General features: G+C 36.6%; 1 protein-coding gene across 1 annotated transcript in view; it reads right to left on the bottom strand.

The window, feature by feature from the left end:
• The window catches only part of UBL3 (ubiquitin like 3), a 54,391-nt gene extending 32,538 nt beyond the window's left edge, over positions 1-21,853 (bottom strand). The window contains exon 1 of the mRNA XM_012746544.3: positions 21,333-21,853. Coding sequence (XP_012601998.1) covers positions 21,333-21,359 — 27 coding nt within the window. The 5' untranslated portion in view covers positions 21,360-21,853. The remainder of the gene's footprint in view (positions 1-21,332) is intronic.
• Positions 21,854-22,406: the final 553 nt, after the last annotated feature.

Below are 22,406 nucleotides of genomic sequence, written 5' to 3'. Positions count from 1 at the left end.
ACTTTTGCTTATTTAGTTGAGCTATAGAAAATAACCTGTTCTAGCCTAAACTGATAGCAAACATTTGATGCAGCTGCTAGTTTAGCAAATTAACATGGTTCATTCAGAAATTTTATTTTAGTCCTTGTTTCAAGTCCCTGGTATAGAACATACTATGTGTAAATGCTCTGGCTTAGAAGCTGCATTACACCAGCATTCAGCTCTGTGTTTACCCCTAACGACACCAAGGAGTGAAAAAAAGGAAGTTCAGCAGCAAAAGCAGTGAAAAAGAAAAAAAACAGTCATACTCTACCTCTCCTTCACATATTCTCACAGGCTTTCTAATTCATGATCAAGAAGTCTAAATTTAGACTGACTAAGGAAAAAAAGGTACTCTCACACACATCCTTTCAGTCAGGAAGAGAAAGTTAATATCTGCAAAGCCTTCAAACCACAGGAACTCAGAGACACTTAACATCAATTATTTAAATAACTACTAATCTTTTACAGAGCAAAGGAAAAAGAAAACTGTTTAAGTCACTTGATCAGAGTTATACAAATACCTATTTTCTTCCTTTTCCTTCCAATAAAACAGACAGAAACCTAATGATTTCTCAAATTAAAGCCAATCAATCACCTACAGGATATTTCTCTAAGAACTATTTTTAAAAATTGAGGCAGTTTTCTAGCCTTTCAAAAAACATTTTGTTAGCTTATTTTAAGCTCTTACTTCACATAATATACATTTCACAAGTATGCTTGTGCTCAGCATGAGTGGCGAATGTATAATAGCTTGTATATTCTGAAAGCAAAGTGACACTTTTATTTCTTTTAGTGTAAGACTGAAAAGCCAAGAAATTTAAGACTCCTAAACAGGATTAAAAAAGAACTTTCCCATGCCTTCTTCCCTTCTCAATGTTTATAGGACAAAAACCACTTTAATGCTAAACAGATATTTTGAAGTGTTAACTGTTCAATGCTTTTGTTTGAAATTGCTAAAAGATGGCATAATAATCTGCTTTTATATGCTTTATATCTGTATGTTTAATAATATTAGCGAATTGCTGCTAATTTTTAAGGTATAGTAAGAGTATTATGGTAATATACATACACGCACACTCATCTGGAAATATTTATGAGTGATGTATGTGGGATTTGTTTCAAAATAACCCAGGAAGAGCAAGCCAAGCAGGTACGAATACAGATGAAACATTATTGATCATGAGTTGATAATTGTTAAAATTGAGATATGGATACATGGGGGGTTTATTATAATATTCTCTCTACTTCTGTATATGTTTGAAATTTTTCATAACAGTTAAAATAAAAATATTTACAAAATCCCACTGAAGTGACTTTCTGAAGGTTATAATCTGAAAAAAGTTGAGTTAAGCCCCATGTAAAGACTATCATTTAGCTTTGGGACAGAAAATGAGAAGTAGTGTAAGATGGAAGGGAAAGACCAAGTAAGGTTATTTTGTTGCATCATGTATCCATACTTGGAGTCCTGGAGAGAAGAAACATGGTCAGAGTTCACAAGAATAGCCACCTGTGAATACAAGATTTGGCCAAGTCCATAAACTAAGGAGATTGTACCTCTACAAATGTGGAAAAAATTAACCTACTGACTCACAGGATTAGAAGACATGATATAATAAAGCAGTTATACTTTCTGTAACCAATCCTGGATAATTACTGCTTACTTATAAAAACGAATTTAAAATTACTAAGACACAGCAAATTATGTAGATTTCCTTTTGATGGACATTTTCCAAAAATTAAATCTGTTCTTTTTCTACCAGAAAGGACATAGTTTTTAAAAAAATAGTAAAAGTTGGAAGAGAACCATATTAGTAAGTTGGAGAGAAACAAGAACCACCCTACTCCCAAAAATTAATGAGCAATAGTCGTTAATGTCAAAGGCTGATTAAAAGACCTGAGATGACCACCACAGGGGATAACTCAAGAACAATAATCCCTTTTCTGCACCCCCTACTCTCAAAACTTTCTATAGACAACTGCAAAGATAAAATGTAAAGAACTTTAGAAATGTAAAATCTTTATAGGATGATTTATGGTGTTTGCATAAGCCTAACAACGTCTCCTTAACTTACTGCAGTACTTCCAACACAAGGTATTTTATTTCTTTTCTGGAAAAAAGCTTGTCTAATGAAGTTCCTAGTGATAGTAGTATGTTACTGACCCTGAAAAAGAGATGCATCTGAGATTAACAGAATCTCACTGAGAAGTCCTCAGACATTTTATAGTAACATACACAAAATAAACTCTGGGTTTAGGATACTCCCCAGATTCCTTGAAATACTGGAGTTTATTTTTCACTCATGGTTCCTATATGTGAAATGGTGTTAAACATTTTAAAATATTTTATCAAGCTTTTTTCCCCTTGAGTTATCTTCCAGTATACTTTTGTTCTTTGATTCTAAAGAACTAACTATTTTCTTTCCGAACTCTATTGTTGAAAGGATGAAAAAAAAAAAAAAAAGAACTAACTATGGACATTGCTCAAAATCAACATTTTGATCATTGGTTATGACCATGTCCCGGTTGACCTCCCTCTTATTTGCTATTATTTGTTAAATGAATGCTGCCCTTTTTGCTCTATAACTTTACCGCATGCACATATAAAATGAATTTCCTCATTTCTAATATACGTAGTACACACAGTATTTAATAGCACAATACACCTTCCCAGAAGTCTAGAGGTGTTACACTGTCATATAATAGGCTCTGAAAACAAAATGCCTGTATTTGAATCCTGGCTCCACCAGTTACCAGCAAAGTGTTTTAAAAACCTCCATGTTTCAGCTTCTTTATCTGTAAAATGGACATAATAATAATACCTAGCTCACAGCATTGAAGGGAAATCTTTAGTATGTGTGAAACAATTAGAATAGTATCTACCTCCAAGCTAGCTAAATCATATCTAATTATTGAAAATAATAGAAACAAGACAAGAAAGCTAAGTACCAAAAGGACCTTATTATAAAAGACTATGAAATCTGAGCAGTGTTTCAATATGTTTATAATTTTTAACCTATTATTTGTAGGTTAAATATATGTTTGATTTATTACACTAAATTCACCACAGAGAAAAATAAAATACCTTCCTCATGACATAGCAAAGCTATACATATACCAGGACTAAACTTGTATTTATTGTTTACAGCTGTACTATGTCATTTCACAGTAATCTCGGTTTTTGGGTGACTGATCAAATTGCTCAAGAATCCAGATGTCTGAAGCTATTTTGCAAAAATGTATTGGTAGATTCAACTTTAAAGCCTCTAAAGTAAAAGACCGGGCTACTATTGCTTTGCAGATACTAAACTTCACCTGGAACATGAAGACACTGTCCTTCCCAAAAGAACATGCTAACTTCTTTGCTTGAGTCTTTTAACATTTTCCATGTACATCATTTATTCATTGAGTATGTATTCCACAGGTAGCAAAGTTTAATATGCCAATAAAAACCTTTTATTTGCTTTTTATTTCTCTAGTACATGGCCATATAAAACTTTTTACTTTCTTAAAACTTACTTGGTTTATGGTGTTCTACTGACTTTGTAAAGAAATACATAATCTAAGGTTGGGCCCAGTGGCTCATGCCTGTAATCCTAGCACTCTGGGAGGCCAAGGTGGGAGGACAGCTTGAGGCCAGGAGTTTGAGATCAGCCTGAGCAAGAGTAAGACCCCATCTCTATAAAAAAAAAAAAAAAATGGAAAAATTTGTTGTGTGTGGTGGCATGTGCCTGTAGTCCCAGCTACTTAGGAGGCTGAGAGGCAGGAGGAGCGCTTAAGCCCATGAGTTTGAGGCTGCAGTGAGCTATGATTCAGGCTTCTGCAGTCTAGCCCAGCCAACAGAGTAAGACCCTGTCTCAAAAAAAAAAAAAAAAAAGATAAATATGTAATCTGAATTATCTGATTGCACATAAATCTCCCAAATAGAATCATCAATCAACAGTGACTCTCAAGGAATTTAAATGTAATTAAGAACAATTTTATTATAAGTAGTTGCCAGGTGACTGCAACTGGTGTTTTTAAGCCTTTTCTTAAATTAGAAGTAGAAACCTGCTCTCATTCAGGACTTTTGAAAAGGTGTTGAACTTCTTAATTCTGATATAATTAACAATACTATCACTGGAATATTCTGTCTTGGTTGGCAGGCTACCTGGCAGGCAAAGTAGTTTATAAATTAGCAGACACTGAACTCAGTCAATGAACTTTAAGTAAATGTGATTTCAAGTAAACTGTATGTATAAATTTTACAAATTGCATATTTAAAGATTTGGTTTTACCTTATTTACTTTTGATAAGTAAGAGAGGAAGTAAATAAAATTTAAATTATAAGATTCTTTTTAAAAATCTTGTGTACTACAGAGATGTATACAGATGCCATATATGTACTTTCAAATCTAGAAACAAGATAATGCAAAGTGGTGATGGAGGGGAGAAAGGTTAAAAACAAAAGAGTCCTTTTGTGAGATCAAAAAGATTTTAAAATAAACATTCCTGCAAATCTCAAATATTAATAAACTCCAACCCCTCCTTTTTTTGATTCTTCTGAAAAAGTCTGGTTCAGGTGAGTTTTTATTTTGCTTTGATTTTGGTGGAATTATTGAATTAAAATTTTTTTAAAAAATTTCTAGTTACTGACAAAACCATACTAGACTCTATAGAATCCCCAGAAAGACCACATTTTAAAAAAGAAACTATATGGATATGTATGATGTGTTAAAAGAAGCCTATTTTATCCTTTAGAAAATATCAAGGCCTAAAAGTTTTCTTATGAATGAATGTAAACTGCCTACAAGTTGACACATAATTAAATTTGATCTTTAAGAATGACCTCCCCAAATTAGAACATTTTAAAATAAATCATCATCTATATACACACATATACACACTCTCTCTTATATACATCACACACAGAAAAAGTCTAGAGGGTAGAGAGTAAAAATACTAAGAATATTTGTATACAAGAATAGAACTTTATAAATGGTATTTTTTCTTTAAAATATTTTCTATTTTATAAATTTTATAATAATCCTATTGCTTTTCTAATTAGTTACAAAACTAGAAAAAAATAATAAACAAAACATTAAGTTTAGATTTTTAAATGCATACAGATAAAATGACTAGAGTACGGCCAAGAAAGGGCAAAATGAGACAAGCCACATAAATATTCTCTTTAGAAACCACTGGTCAAGTACACTGAGAGATCACAGAAGGATAAATGTCATTAATTTTACTATGGAGGCTAAGTTCATCTACAAGTTCATTTTATCTATGGCCAAGTGACAATCACATTAATTTATTGGATATTGCATAATTATAATTACTTTTCCTTCTAAAAAGTTGATTTTAAAAAATGTTAAATAGTCAATAAGTTATTTTACATTTATATAAATTATAAATTTATAAGAAATTATTTATATTGTTTTTAAAAATATTAAAGATGAAAGCAAGGATCTTTTACAGTAGTCTCCAATCTTTTTGGTACCAGGGACTGTTTTCATGGAAGACAAATTTTCCATGGATAGGGCGGGGAGGAGGGGACCAGGAGGGACATGGTTTCAGGATGATTCAAGCACATTACATTTATTGTGCACTTTATTTCTATTATTATTACATTGTAATAAATAAAGATATAATTAGACAGCTCATCATAGGTTGAGGACTCCTGAAATTAGGAAAGTTACTCTTCTAGCTAAAACTAATTAATACATGACCACATATATACTATATTTTCAAAAGAGTGGAAGTGGGTACAATTGTTCCTGTCTTTGTAATATCTGAAGCACCTATTTGGGAACACCTCCCTTTTGCACCTGTGGTTATCTTCAGTGTATTTCTTAGGTAAAATTCTAACTTATGTAAGTTATTCAAGTCACCAGGGCAACAAAAAAAAGGGTTTACAATTGCAGGGTAGACTGCTATCCCATTGCCCATCCTGGGTCAGCCCCTTGAACTCTTCTAGGAAGACTTTAGCTGTCTATCTAATGGTTCTAGTTGAAAAATGAGATGCATAAGCATTTCTTCCAGAAATGACTCATGGTTGGCATAGTCATGCCAACCATGTTTTTAGTTCTGAAAAACAAAAATATAATAAGCTTAGCCTGCGCTCTGTAGTATACACAACTCAAGAGTGAACCCAGAATAAAGATATTTAGGGAAAATGTTTTCCCAATTTTTTATTTTTCTTGGCTGCCTGTCCTAAGTCCTAAAGGGATAAAGGTAGACAGTACTCTGGGGAATGAAAGAGCCATTTGCTTCCTTCCTATGCCAGCTGGGAATCTGACAGCACCTCTGAAAGCCAAGATGTCCCTTTTTTTTTTTTTTTAAGTAAAACTGTCTTTCTCTGGCTATAGACAACAAGAAACAACATCAAAACATGAACTGAATGGTTGCTACTGAACCAGCAACCCTATTAGGTAACAGAGAAATTCACCTGTGTTTAAAAAGGATCGATTTCAGAGCAAAAAGCAAGTACTATGAATGCTTGTCCAGATTATACACAGTAACATAGCAAAATATTTTGACAATTAGAAAGGGTTGGGAAAAGGTAGATACAGACACAAAAATGGAAAAATTATGACTTCCAAAAAAAGTGTACATACTGAGTCCTTCTATGCCTGGTACATCAATATGGAAGAAAAACTACAAGAATTATATTAAAAGCACTGTTTTGACCACATCAAAATATTTAACAATGTGTTAAGACCCATGCAGCCTTTACCAGATTATACAAAATGTACTCAGCCCTCCCTGAAATACCTGCTATCGCTGACTACTCTTCCTTCTTGAGTTTCTCCTGGTACGGCTTCCGTGACAACCCAGAATTTTTTTCCCAATTAATTTTCCTATAACTCTGTTCCTTTTCTCACTGTTTATCCCCTTGCCCCCAAATAGAAGCACTGTACCTTTGGCTATCCTCCCTCCCTTGGTGAACTCATCTAATCCCATATTGATACTATTTTTCCTTCAATTGAATGGCCACACTCATTTCTATTTTTTAACCCTCTCTTCTTTCCAGAGGGCTAATTTCCTATTCTTACTGGAGTTAAGGAGAGGTCAAAGATGACTACAAGATTCCTATACTATTTGTTCTCTTTAGAAAGATAATTCTACAAGCTTTATTATATCTTTCTATAGCACAGTAGACTAAAATCAGAAAAGTTAAAAAAGAATGGCTGATGATAGCTTACACAATGACAGAAGAAAAAACGAGATACTGACATTAAGAGAAAAAAATAGAAAAATCACAAAAAGTAAAACCAAAAGCTTAGCAATCTGGGACCACTTGGAATATAAGCCAAAAAAGAAAAGACGAAAAAGGCAGAGATCTATTTAGCCTATTGAGAGAATTAATTATTTATATAAACTACATTATTGCACTGTCCATTACAGTAGCCACTAGCCACATATAGCTATTTTCATTTAAACTGATTAAAATTAAATAAAATTAAAACTTCAGTTCCTCAGTCACATTAGCCACACTGCTGGTGATCACTAGCCACATGTAGCTAGTGGCTACCTGGTTGAATAACACAAGAAATTCCCATCATTGCACAAAGTTCTATTGGACAGAGCTGCAGTACTAATTCAACATTCACTGAGCATTCTCTATGGCGCTCGGAAACAGATAAAAATATTTACAAGTGCTAGAGTAGAGGTAATAATATTTAAAAGAAAGCAATTGATTCTGTGGCCCAGCTCCGAATGCCAGACCAGTTGGTTAGGATTCCAATCCTTTTATCTAGCTACTATAATCTACCCTTCTCAACAGACTTGGCCTTGTTCATCAGGCATTATGATGGCAAATAATGCTGAGACTGACCACTACCTACAAATCTCTGGATCATCAGAACCAGAAATGCTGACACCCCAACGGGATTTAAGTCAGGTCTAGCCCTCTGGAGTTAGTACTTTATACTGCTGGCAACTCCTGACGGAAAAAGCTATCCTGCCACTCTGGATCCCTTCTTTAATCCCTTACTTGATTCCTTCCCGGAGACAGTTTTGCCCCTACTGTCACTTTTGGTTTAGAGCTCCCAGCATGTGCTATACCTATAGCGACTAACTGCCTGACAAAGTCATAAGACATTACCAAGGAACTGAACACTGCAGTTGAAGACAAATCTGAGGTTCAAATGGAGCAAGAAAGAGAGGAGAGGTATATGTATTCTACACAGAAAGGAAAGGCTGTGCAAGGATAAAAGAGAGAAGCATAAGAGTTAGCAGAAAGAAAAGTAAGGGTCCACTGCAACTCAAACACAGGGTATGAACAAGAAGGCACCAGCAGGAGATGAGGCTGGATTGCAGCCCAGCTGCCAAGAGCCTAAATGCTACCACAGTAAGGAGCTGGCCTGGGTTAGCCTGTGAGTGATAGCCAGCCATTATTAAGTAGAATAGTTGGATAATGAGATCTGTGCTTTCAAAAGACAAATCTGGGAAATATCTGGCAGACAGTAGCAGATAATTAGAGGAAAAAGACATCTGGATGGAGACCCGGTTGAAGGTAGTGGAGACGAAGAGGAAATTTATTTGAAAGACATTAAAGAAAAATGATTGGCTCTATTGACAGGATCCATCTAGTACATTGGCATCCAAGAATGTTTGTTGCCCAAATTAGTGAGAAAAATAACAAGATCACTTAGATCACACAGAAGGACAGGAAACAAAAACCACGAGAAACACAAAAATTTAAGGGACTGGCAGAAGAAATAATGAAACTGAAAAAGAATCAAGAAATCAAATGAGGCAATATTCCCCTTGCACAGAAGATAATTTTCCAAGAAAGCTACATACATAGCTTGTTCCACAATTCCTTCAGACCCCTGCACAAATATCAACGTCGTCGTGAGCCCTTCCAATCACACTAGTTAAAACTGAACGAACTCACATACTCTTAGCACTTCCCAACTCCTTTTTCCTGCTTTATTTTTCTCTGTAGTACTTATCACCATTGAGTATATTATACTATTTACTTATTTATTCTGTTTGAATGTCTATATCCATATCCCTACTACTTAAATGTAACCTCTATTAGGAGAGGGATTTTGTCTGTTTCTTCACCACTGTACACTAAAACCTAAAAAAGTACCTACCATACAGGAGGTATTCAACAAATAATAGTGTGACTAAGTGCTGATTTTCTTTTCTTTTCTTTCTTTCTTTTGTTTTGGGTTTTTTTTTTGGAGACAGGGTCTCACTCTGTCACCCAGGCTGCAGTGAGTGCCTTATCACAGCTCACAGCAACCTCAAACTTATGAGCTCATGTAATCCTTCTGCCTCAGCCTCCCACGTAGCTGGGACTATAGGTGTACACCACCACACCCAGCTAATTTTTCTATTTTTTTTTTTATAGAGATTGGGACTCGCTTTTGTTCAGGCTGTTCTTGAACTCCTAAGCTCAAGCAATCCTCCTGCCTCGGCCTCCTAAAGTGCTAGAATTATAGGCATGAGCTACCGTGCCCCTGCTTATTATTAAGAATTGATTTTCTGAATAAAGAACAGAATTATTGCATATAGACTAATAAGTAAAGATAAAAAAATGATGCCTAATATGGAAAGGAAATTTTGTTGGTCTTTCTGAGTGCTAAAATTTAAAATTTGTATAACTAGGCAGTCCTTAAAGTATAAAAGGCTCAAAAATGTTTTCTTCAAATACATACAAAATATGTATAATTAATTATAGCATAGTCTTTCTACTCACAGTCACAAAGTAATGAGATTTTATAGCTTGCAAAATCACTCACAATACCTGATAGCCACACAGCAGATCCACCACTTCAAGCACTTAAGTCCTATTAAAGGCACCAAATCTCAGTTAACTCTTTCTCAACTTCCATTACAAACTTCAAATTTCTTTTCTGACATTTTGGCTTAATGTTCAGCAAATGTTAAAATTAACACTGAAATTATTAAATTAAACCTTAAAATTAAAATGTTAAAAATTAATTAAGGCTGGGCGTGGTGGCTCAGGCCTGTAATCCTAGCACTTTGGGAGGCCGAGGTGGGCGGATTGCTCAAGGTCAGGAGTTGGAAACCAGCCTGAGCAAGACCCCGTCTCTACCAAAAATAGAAATAAATTAATTGACCAACTAAAAATATATATACAAAAAATTAGCCGGGCATGGCGGCACATGCCTGTAGTCTCAGCTACTCAGGAGGCTGAGGCAGTAGGATCGCTGAGCCCCGGAGATTGAGGTTGCTGTGAGCCAGGCTGACGCTACGGCACTCACTCTAGCCTGGGCAACAAAGTGAGACTCTGTCTCAAAAAAAAAAAAAAAAAAAATTAATTAAATATTAAGCAAAGGCAATAAACTACAGTTGAAATATCAGAATATTGGTATATCCATAACCATTAGCTTTAAGACACAGTAAAGAGGATATGACCTAAAGAAGATGAAAATTGGTCAAAAGGTTAGAGAAGTAAAAAAATCCAAGAACACAAAAAAGCCCACCTAGCTAGCTGGCTGCAGGAAAATTATCAAACATCACTAAGCTTCACTTTCCTCATCAGTAAAATGCAGTTAACACTAGCACCTACCTACCTGGTGGGCTTGTTCTGAGAATTTTTTGATGGATTAAATCTGCTTCAGATAATGAGCTTGGCACAGTACCTATAATAGTCATTTACTCCTTTAATCCACAAACATTTATGAAAAACCTACTAAACAAAAGGCACCATACTAAGTACTGGTTATAGTGGCAAATAAAACATATATTAATATATGCCTACCCTTCTGGAATCTCTCACCTACTGGGGAGGAATGAATTACAAAGTGTGATTAAGAGCTCAATAGGGTCCTGAGACAGAAACCAAGGGAGTGAAGACTATCAACTTTTCATGTGGTCAGGAAAGGTATCTCTGAGGAAAGAAAAAAGGCACAACCCATGCATAGAGAATATAAGATTATACTGAGAAGCCTCCCAAACAAAGGGATTGGTGGTGTCCAAGGACTCAGCCCAGGTCAACGTAAGAGCATGCAGCAGGTGTGAGGAACTGAGAGGAAGCCAGTATAATTGAAGCGTAGTAAATCAAATGAGACCATCAAGCTAGGCAGGAGCCAGATCATGTAGGACTCTGAAGGGCCATGGTAAGGATTTGTGATTTTATTTTATGGAAATTTATTCTTCAATGGAAACACTCAAGTACTTTTGGACAAAAGTATTACAGGGGGATGTCAATGAAAAGTAAAAGGATTAGTTCCAAGATAATGCAGTAGTCCAGGAAAGAGATAGTGCTTGAACTAGGATGGTAGCATGGAGATGTGGATGGATTTCAGATACACTCTGAAATTGATAGGCTATGGAGGATGAGGAAAAGACAGGAACTAAGGATGTTTCCTAGAGATGTCTGACTTAAGCAACTGCTTGGGTGATGGTGCCATGGTAGGTAACACAGTTAAGTATTTAATTAATTTTAGTTATTCTTAGCTATTAAAAGGCTAGAAGAGAGAGATCACTGGTGATCCTGTAGCACAAAACAGCAAAAAATGAAACCAAGACACAAAAAGGCAATTAGGTCTAGCTATGAAGGCATAGCTATATCAGACCAAATTTTCCACTGAAAACAACTATAAAAGTGATATAGAATATCCCTAAATCCCCAGCTATTTGAAGGCATAGGGAGAATAACCAAGAGCCAGGACATAAGGGGCTAAGATTAAGATCCTTTAGAGAAGAGAAACACATTGAGAAGACCCCTATTATTCCCTCTTAAGGTATTTGCCAATAACCAGCACAGGGCAAAAGGCAAAGCTGAGAAAGCAGCAGCATCCCAGCTTCACAGGACTGGGAAGACAAAAATTAGAATTCTGTACTACAAAGGTAGCCATGAATTGAGAATCCCAGAAAAAAAAGGAAACTCCAAGAAACAAACCCAACATTCTGCTCAACTTTTCCCAGAATATGCTGAATCATAAACAGCATAGACTGAAATTCTGGAAACTACAGCAAAACGATGCTGCAAAGAAGCTAAAAAGCTAAGCAGAGTTTTCATTAGCCTCACAATACTTGAAATTCAGGATTTTCCAAGGAAAAGGCATCTTATTAAATACTCCAAACTTTCAAATGAAACCTTAGTAGGGCTTTGCACCAGGAGTGAGGGTACTAGAATTTCCTGACTGCCCTTTATTCAACCTCATGCCATATCAATCAAAGTGATCAATGTTTTCTAACTGTCCACCAGAGAATATTAAATCCTATGTGGAGAAAGATAACTATCATTTAGATCCTCGATATTTTTTCATCATTATGTTAATAAAACATTACCAGACATCCAAGTAAAAAAGATCAAATGATCAAAAACCAGACAACAAAAATAGCCTCACAGGACACATAGGTATTAGAGTCTGACAAGAATTTTATAATAACAATACACTCAAGAAAACAGATGAAAACACCATGAGAACTTGAATCTACACAAAATTTAGCACTAAAAATACAAAAACCAAAATTAAGAACTCAATAATTGGGTATAACTGGACAGAGAAGATATCAGTGAACTTGAAGATGGGTTAGTAAAAAAATCTCCGAACTGACAGAAAGGGGTAAAAAAATGCAAAGAGTGAAATGACCTAACATACCCATACTGTAGTCCCATAAAGGGGAAAACTGAATAGAATACAATATCAGCTAAGAAAATTCCAAAGTGAGTAACACAGCAAGCCAAAGACAGACTGAAGACACTCTGCAAACTCCATGCAGAATAATTAAAAAAAAAAAAAAGCTACACATAAGTACCTCATAGTAAAACTGCTGAAAACCAAAAACAAGATAAAATCTTAAATATATCCAAAGGAAAATACATTAACTTCAAAGGAACAACAATAAATCCAAAGGCTGACTTAACATAAACAGTGGAAGCCAAAAGATGATAAAATAACACATTGAAGGTGCTCAAGGCTGAAAGTAGAGACCCTTTAAAAATGAAGGTAAAATAAACAAATTTTCAGGCAAACAAAAACAAAGAATTCATTATCAGAAGATATGAACTAAAAGTAATACTAAAGGGAGTTCCTTGAATAAAGGGAAAATTATTCAGATGCAAATACGATAAAAAAGAAAGAAAGAAAGACATATATAAAGAAATAAAGACCTCAAATAGAAAGAAATAGGTTCCAGAAGGGTAAAAGTGAGGACAAATTGAAATGAGTAAAGATTATTTTACCCACAACAGCATTATTCTTATTACTACTATTACTTCAACAACAATAACAATGATGTCTCTGGGGTTCAAAATAAAATAAAGGCTGGAAGAGAGGTAAATGAAATTAAAGTTTTAAGGCCCTTCCATTTTTCTGGAAATGATGAAGACAGTAATTTACAACAGACTCAAAAAAGTCAGAGATGTATACTGTAATCACTAGGTTAACCAGAAAAGATGATAATTTATAACAACAAACAAGCAACAAGCTAAGGGGGCAGCAGCAGGGGGTTGGAATAAATGTTTGATTAATCTGAAAGAAAGCAAGAAATAGAAGGGAAAAGTTATAAAGGACTGATGGTGGAAGTAGAAAATAAATACCAAAATGGTAAATTTAAACCCAAATTATGTAGTACTGTAATTACATTAAATGTAAAACAAGAGAGATTATCAAACTTAGTAAAAAATGAAACCCAAGTATGATATTTAAAAAGATTCATCTTGGTGACCTCCTGGGAGCGGGGGACCACCAGGTTGCCTAAGGAGGGGTGAACCGGCCCAGGTCGGAAACGGAGCAGGTCAAAACTCCCGTGCTGATCAGTAGTGGGATCGCGCCTGTGAATAGCCACTGCACTCCAGCCTGGGCAACATAGTGAGACCCCGTCTCTTAAAAAAAAAAAAAAATAAATAAATAAATAAAAAGATTCATCTTAAGTATAAGAACAAAGAAAGGGGCCGGGCGTGGTGGCTCACGCTTGTAATCCTAGCACTCTGGGAGGCCGAGGCGGGGTGGATTGCTCAAGGTCAGGAGTTCAAAACCAGCCTGAGCGAGACCCTGTCTCTACTATAAAAATAGAAAGAAATTAATTGGCCAACTAATATATATATATAAAATTAGCCGGACATGGTGGCGCGTGCCTGTAGTCCTAGCTACTCGGGAGGCTGAGGCAGCAGGATTGCTTGAGCCCAGGAGTCTGAGGTTGCTGTGAGCTAGGCTGACACCACGGCACTCACTCTAGCCTGGGCAACAAAGCGAGACCCTGTCTCAAAAAAAAAAAAAAAGGAACAAAGAAAGGGTTAAAGGAGAAAGATGGAAAGAGAAGACAACAGAAAGCTATACTAACATCCAAAAGAATAGACTTTAAAGTAAAACATATTACTATAAAGATGATAAAAGGATCAATCCAGTAGGAAGATACAACAATCACAAATTTCGTGGCAGCTAATAACTTAGCCTCAAAATATACAAGGTGAACTTTGAGAGCTAAAACCATAGACAAATTCTCACACACTTGGAGATTTTAACAATTGAGTGATAAAAAAAGCCCATTGTGTTACAGTAAATTGAACATGATTAATAAACTTGACTTAATTGCTATACATGGCACACTGTGCTCAATTTTCTAAAATTGACAACGCAAGTGTCAACAAGTTACCCACAATTGAAATCATAGAAAAAAATGGTCCCAGACCACACCACTATTAAACTAGATATCAATAATAAAAATATAGCTGAAAAATCCCCAATGCTCAGATACTAAGCAATATACTATTTCTAAATAACCCATGGATCAAAGAAGAAACCACAATGGAAATTTTTAAATGTTTTCAATTTAATAACAAAAATAATATAAATCAAACTTGTGAGATCCAGTTAAAGTTGTATTAAGAGGAAAATTTCATAGACATAACTGTATACATTAAAAAAATAAAACATTAAAAAAGAAAAAGGGAGCTGGGCATGGTATGCCTGTAGCCCCAGCTATTCTGGAAGCAAAGGTGGGAGGATGGCTTGATCCCAGGAGTTGTGATCAGCCTGGGCAATATAGCAAAATCCCATTTCTGAGTACATACATATATTAAATAAGACAGACTGATAATTAATGACTTAAGTACCCATCCGAAGAATCTTTAAAAAGAACAGCAAATTGGGCCAGGCATGGTGGCTCACGCCTGTAATCCTAGCACTTTGGGAGACCTGGGCGGGAAGATCTTTTAGCCCAGGAGTTTGAGGTTGCAGTGAGCTATGGTGACACCACTGTAATTTCTCTAGACTGGGAGACAAGACCCTGTCTCAAAAAAAGAAAAAAACAGCAAATTAATTTTTTCTTAAATAGAAAGAAAGAAAGAAACATAAAAGCAGAAATCAATAGAAAGTAAAGAATATTTTAAAGCTGAAAATTGGATCTTTAAAACGACTGAATGGGGCCAGGCGTGGTGGCTCATGCCTGTAATCCTAGCACTCTGGGAGACCAAGGCAGGCAGATCATTTGCGCTCACAAGTTCGAGACCAGCCTGAGCAAGAGTGAGACCCCGTCTCTACTAAAAATAGAAAGCAATTAATTGGCCAACTAAAAATATATAGAAAAAAATTAGCCGGGCGTGGTGGCGCATGCCTGTAGTCCCAGCTATTCGGGAGGCTGAGGCAGAAGGATTGCTTGAGCCCAGGAGTTTGAGGTTGCTGTGAGCAAGGCTGATGCCACGGCACCCTAGCCCAGGCAACAGAGTAAGATACTGTCTCAAAAAAAAATTAAAAAAAAAAATAAACAAATAAATGACTGAATGAGAAAAAGAGGCACAAGTTACTAACAAGCAGATTTAATAAGCAGATATAAGTATAGATACTAAAAATAACAAGCAGATATAAGTATAGATACTAAAAATAACAAGCAGATATAAGTATAAATACTAAAAATATCAAAACACTAATAGGAGGATATGCAAAATCCTTAAGCCAAACTGGAAAATTTAGATGAAATGGACAAATCCCTTAAAAAGCAAAACCTGTAAAAACTGATAAACAGAAAATGGGAATAGTCTTACATGTATTAAAGAAATACAATCAATAATCTTCACAAGAAAACTCCAGATGGCTTCACCAGTGAATTCTTTGTAACACAGATGAAATAAAATCAATCTTCACAAACTCTTCCATAGAATTAAAAAACATTTCCCAGCTCATTTTATAAGGGCAACGTAACACTGACACTTAAATCTATCAATGACTTTACAAGAAATTAAAATTGATAGTCTTATCTTTTTCACGAACAAAATTACAAACATTCTAAATGAAGTATCATCATATTAAAAGAATAATGCATAATGAAAAAGCAAGGTTTACCCAGAAATTCAAGGATGCTTTAAAATTAGGAAATATGTATCCTCCTCCTCCTCTGACCCCCCAAAATGAACAGATATCTTTTGCCACAGCAACTACATCCAAAGAGTTTTATACTAAGAGAATAATCTGACAAGGCACACAGTTAGGTTTAAGAATGTCTATTACATTCAAAATTCAAAATTATACTATGGTTCTAAACTTATGTGTATAGATAAATGTTCATGACATATGACTAAATGAAAAAGGAAGATACAAAAGCAGGAATATTTCTAGACCAATTTTGTATGAAAGTAAAGGAAAACATATCACAAGAACATTTTGTCTAGACACAATGAATTGCCATCTTAACTACATAAACAAAAAACAGAATGCCAAACTTCAATAATTTTCTTCAGTAGAAACAACATGTTCTTCTCAAAATCTAGTAGGAAAACTACCCACATATATATTTTACTTGGATCATAAAAAATGCTACTAGATTTGAAACAATCAATAGAGACTCTATATCTGCATCATATATATAAGCAGTTAAAGTATGAAGACCAAAACAAAATGTCCTAAAAGCACTAAAGCCTTTACAAATCAATCTGCTACATATGAAAAGCATTCAAATTGTTATTTTTATAGGGAAATTCTATTGTATAACAATATATACACAAGAGGACTCAAAACTTCAACAAGTTTAAAAAACAACCCCTTTAATTTTAGCAATTACTAAAACAACCTTCATTAAAATCAGTCGAATCCAGAAGTTACACAGTATATTACAAAGATGTATAAAACAGGTTTCATTTCTACCTACCATGCTGGCTCAGACCAACCAGCAGTGACTGCCTGGAGCAAAATGTTGGGAAGGAATCTGAGACACCCAGTTCAGGAAAACGTGCCTGAGGTATTAGCAGTGTTTGCTCAGGTATGGCAGGGGGAAGGGTACAGGATGTCTATCACTAAGTACCATCAGACCCAAATTCCTATCCTGGCTCAACTTCTTCCTAGCTACATGGCATCAAACAAGTTCCTTATCTTCTCCTAACCCTAGGTTGTAAGAAAGTAAAAATGAGCTCTGTTGGTAATCAGACTGTGTCTGAAAGACACAAACAAGGCCAACAGAAGACCAACAACAGGTAACAAAGTTTCTCCCAAGGCCACACTACAGCTTCAAAATGACCAACAATAATAAAACAATTTAGAGAAACATTCAATTAGAGATATATTATTTATTAAGCTATTCATAAAGTCACACAAACATATGTAAACAGTAGTTGGGAGCTTCATAAAACCTCCCAACTTAGACCTGAAATAAGACTGTAGCAAGAGAAAGAAAATTAAAAAGGAGAGGTAAGAGACAAAATCCTTTGGCATTAAATCTCAGTATACTTTTCTCAATGTTAAAAATTTTCTATTCTCTGGACCTTTTTCTAGCATGGCATTTTTCCCTGGTATATTCTGCATCTGTCATTTTACTTTAAGTTGGAAAAGTGATAAAAGTTCACTTTGAAAGGAAATTCATTTTAGTAATTTCCTGTCCACAAGAGGGCTCCAAATAATTCTTCCATGAATGGAAGTGACATAACAAAAATTACAATAAAAATACTAAGCACATAAAATGTACTGAAAAAACCTGAATTGTCATTATCTCATTTAACTCCTGACTAAAAACTGTTACATCTGCTATATTTTCTACATTAGCAGGTTTTAAAAACACAGGGCTTTTCTTTAACCATTTAATCAACAAAAATGTTTCAAATACCAAAATTGCTTTGCCATTATTCTCACACTATCAATTTCTCTCTTAAGTAGAGTTTTCAAGTTAATAGATAATCATAAAGTATAATTTCAGTCCAAAGCTCTAAACAGCAGCCCAAATACTTTTATATATAAAGAATGTATAACTTTCTCAATCCAGAAAGCAAAATTACTACTACTATGCAGTCTTTATTACTAACATAGACAGTAAATAAATATCTACAGTTGTTAATATGAGTCACGCTACGATTAAAAACAATGAATACTGCTCCATCAGGAACCATGATCTTGTCTGAAAAATAAATAAAGGAAATGAATCACTTAAATAAATGTCTTATAATGATATTCTACTCAGATATTTTCAGACTTTTTTCACAAATAAGTGAATACACTGAGATGTTAGTAAATCTAGTTTAATCACTCTTAGCAAAAGAAAAAACAGTATTTCATGTAAACACATTAATATTTATAAAACATATATATTATAGAATGTAATAAAAGGACCAACTTCAAATTATTCTTCTAAAGAGAATAGCAAATCCATTCACTAGGGGTGCCTCTCCCCGCTCCAAAAAATTAACTAAGTTTGGATGCTAAAGGGACTCCTTAATGGTAAACACAAAAACACATTGAATGTTTAAAAATAAATTTTAAATGTGAGTTCTATTTACAAAACAAAAACCAATGCTAAAAAATCGATTTTAAAGTGAGTCATAATCATAGCCATAGACTTTACCAAAAACATCAAACATCAATTGATTTAGCAATTACTGTAGCTCAAGAATAAATGATCTCTAATGAAATCATTACAGGGGTTATAACTTCATCCCCCACACACTCCATTTCCCAAATAGGATTTTCCTATATAACTGACAAGCACCATTAAAATGTAAAAGAGTGTAACATTTGTTTCTAAATGGCACATACTAACTGTCAACACTTAGAAAGCTTAACATTTTGCTGCACCTAGCAAAATACATGTATTCATATTTGCAAGTTTAGAGGATTGAACAGTACATATCCTGATCAATTTAGAATCATGCTGCAAGGGAAATGTTAGTTGTGGAAAGATGTGGGAGTGGTGAGATGGGCTTTTCAAGATTCAAAGAGTGGTAAACTGTTCTCACTTTAAGTCATGAATGTAAACTAAAATCAACTGTCAATTACTGGTATGAAGAGTTTAATAAATATAAAGTATTTAATTGACAACTTCCAACTAATATTTATTACGTTATAGTTCAAAAAGATGGGAATTCTAGGCACATATCAAATGAAGGCACTTAAGCAAAAATGCAATGGTAAGTAATAGCAAATGAAGGTTTAAAAGGCTTTAACAAAGAAAAAAATCTTAACCTCAAAAAGTTTAACAGCTAGAAAATAAGACATAATATTCAGAACAATCTAACCTGAGCTATACCTTTGTACATACTCTGAAATAGCATCATCAGGGCATTATACGTTTATTACATAATACTGCTTTGCCCTTGCATATCACCTTTAATCAAGCGATCTCAAAGCACCACAGAATCATCAAGGCCTTAACACAGAGTCTAAAACAGATAGTTATATTTTATAATTGCAGCTATTAATAAACCCTGCCCCTACTTCCCAGTCCCCTGATCCTAACATCAGCTTCCAAACCCTCTGTCTCTCTGAATTGGAAACAGTATTCCCCAATTCATCTCAATTTGTGACTGATGCTACGCACATTACAGCTTTTCTTCTTCATTGGACCTAAAGAAAGTAGTGGCACTGTTTTCAGCACACAAATCTATTTCTTTACAACTTCTGTTACAGAATAAATGGTACTTGGGATGAACATATCTTGCACTGTGCTTGACGGTATAAAATGGAGGCTTTGGAGAGAGCAAATCTTTGCTGGAGGCTATGAGCCCACAGATCACTCATAGAACACGGGAAATAGCATTTCCCAGCTCTGTCAAGAGACCTCTCCCCGCGACTTCCAGAGCGGTGTAGAGGAAACCAAGTCCAGCCATCCTAAACCAGCCAGGAGACTATTCTCATGTGTACACAGCAGGAGGGAAGGGAAAACTAAAAGGACAAAAGCAATGAGTTTTAAGTCTCAGGAAGGAGAGTGTAAGGTTGCTGAGTGGCCACCCAAGAGACAGAACACAGTGGTTCTTTTGCATTTAAATAGTGCATTAAATGGTAAATTAAACATAAGTAAAATATCTTTAAATCAAGGTCAAAATAAGCCGCTTACAGTCATTTAATTTTTCTTGCTTTAAAGTCTGTAAATGAGGTTTGCTCCTGTAGAATATCTGACATTTTAAAATTTAATCATCAGCAAAGTTCAATTTTTTTTTCTACTGGAATACAGAAACACTCAAATGTTAACTTAATACAAGTGAGCATAACTACATTAACCACAATTCTTCCATAAACAAGATTATTCACCTTCCTCTTAGTTGCATTATGTCTGTCCCTGGGACTGCAAAATGTAATTTCCGCACTCACACAAACTCACCCCCCAGCACTGTAAGTAAGGTTACAGTTACTGTTAGTCAACTGACTCACAACCTTAACCTTTATAAACAAAAGGCGTCAATAAACAAGAGTACTTTTTGTTTCAAGTTCTCCACACTCAGTGCTGAAGTCTCGATAATATGTTTCATTAGCTTTTAAACGTGTAAGATGTAATCTACTAAATATTTGGTACTAAAAAGCCCTGGAATATTCACACGTACAAATATAGGGCCAGCCTAGATTTGTGAAAATTCCAAAGCATATTAATGTTTCTGTTGCCACACGTATTCGCCCAGACATTTCAAAAAAAAAGCTCACTGCGAATTTTAGTATACTTTTTCTGGAAGAGATGATGTGCATCCCTCTTCTTGAAATATATCAAGTTTGTCCCTACTGCATTAATGATCTCGTCTGTGTCACAGAGCAAGATTCCCGTTTCCGTGTCCACCTATGTATCTCGTTACGGACACCCGTCCTCAGCTCTGCCCACTGTCACTGACGCTTTCAGAAGCATTAAAATACAAGTGTTCAGAGGCTTCCAGCAAAAAGGGAGATATTTCCTCCACTTTTAAGCTGCCTTGCTACATTCACCTACTCCTCCACTGTCTTCAAATGGCTTAGAAAATGCAACCAAATGAGAAAACCCATATTAAAAGCAGTTCTGAAAAGAAAAAACCAGAAGCTCCAACTTCTCCAAATCTACTAGCACCGTGGCCTTTCGACAGTCCCCAGCAAACCTTCGCCCCACGCCTGCGTCCCTTCTGATTAAGTAAGATTGGAGACCACAATTAAATCAAAGAGTGCCACAACTTAGCCTTCGCTTACCATATCCGCCGGGACATTACTGGACATCTTGCTGCTTGATATATACCCAGATGTTTACGCCAAAAAAAAAAAAAAAGAAAAGAAAAAAAAAAAACCACAACAAACAAAAAAGAGCAGAAGTCTTCAAGCTAGACAAATAAACCTTTTGATTGGTTCGTGATGTGCTTTTGCCCCCCCCAAAAATAAGTTATTTCGCAGCCAAAGTGCCGGCCTGGCCGAGGTTCTGGTGCGAAGAGGCGCAATCCCCAGAAGCTGAGTGGCCGGAGCGAGGAAACTCCCGGGACGGCAGCGGCAGCTCCCGTCGTCGTCGTCGTCGCCGTCAGCAGCAGCAGCAGCAACCCCAGGACCGGCCGCGCCAGGTGGACCAAGCCGAGTGACACACGGACATGGAGCGGAGTGGGAGGGGGTTAAATCCGCCTTCCTCCTTTCCCAGCCCCGGCAGTGATTCACACTCGCTCCCGAGTCAAGTCCTCATTAAGCAGGGGGAAAATGCCCCAGCGTGCATGTACACAGATAACTATGCGGCTACACATCGACGCGTGAGCGCTGAGTGGCGGCCGAGCTGCGGCCGGCGACCCCGCCGAGCAGCCGCGCGCGGGGGCCCGCGCGGACGGCCCAGGAAACGGCTCAACTCGCGCCGCCGGGGCTGGGAGCCGAGCCGCGGCGCCCCGCGCCCAAGGGCATTTAACTAGTTGGGAGCCGAAGCGAGAGCGCCGGGCGGAGCGACCGAGCGGGGGGCGGCGGGCGCGGGGCGGCTCGGGGCCGGCCAGGGCATTCCACGGCCGCTCGGGGCTCAGGCCGCGGGCGCCTCCGGGCAGCCGCGAGGGTCGGGGCGCATCGTCGCCAGCGCCGCGGCGCTCCTCTCCGCCTCCGCCTCCCCCGTCTCCGCCCTCCCCTCCCCTCCCCGGCCTCGCGAGCTCCGGCGACGCCGACTTCGGCTGGTCCCCGGAAGAGGCCGGGTCCTCCCTCTCCTCAGCCCGGGAACAGTTTCCTCTCAGAGCTTTGTTTCTCCTCCTCCTCCTGCACTTTTTCAGTCCCACATGCCGCGGCCGCCTCCTGTCATCGCCTCTCAAA

Source organism: Microcebus murinus, chromosome 13 (assembly GCF_040939455.1).
Source record: "Microcebus murinus isolate Inina chromosome 13, M.murinus_Inina_mat1.0, whole genome shotgun sequence".
NCBI classification, from domain to species: domain Eukaryota; kingdom Metazoa; phylum Chordata; class Mammalia; order Primates; family Cheirogaleidae; genus Microcebus; species Microcebus murinus.
Note: the sequence above shows the minus strand (reverse complement) of the source record. Positions and strands in the feature narration are given on the sequence as shown.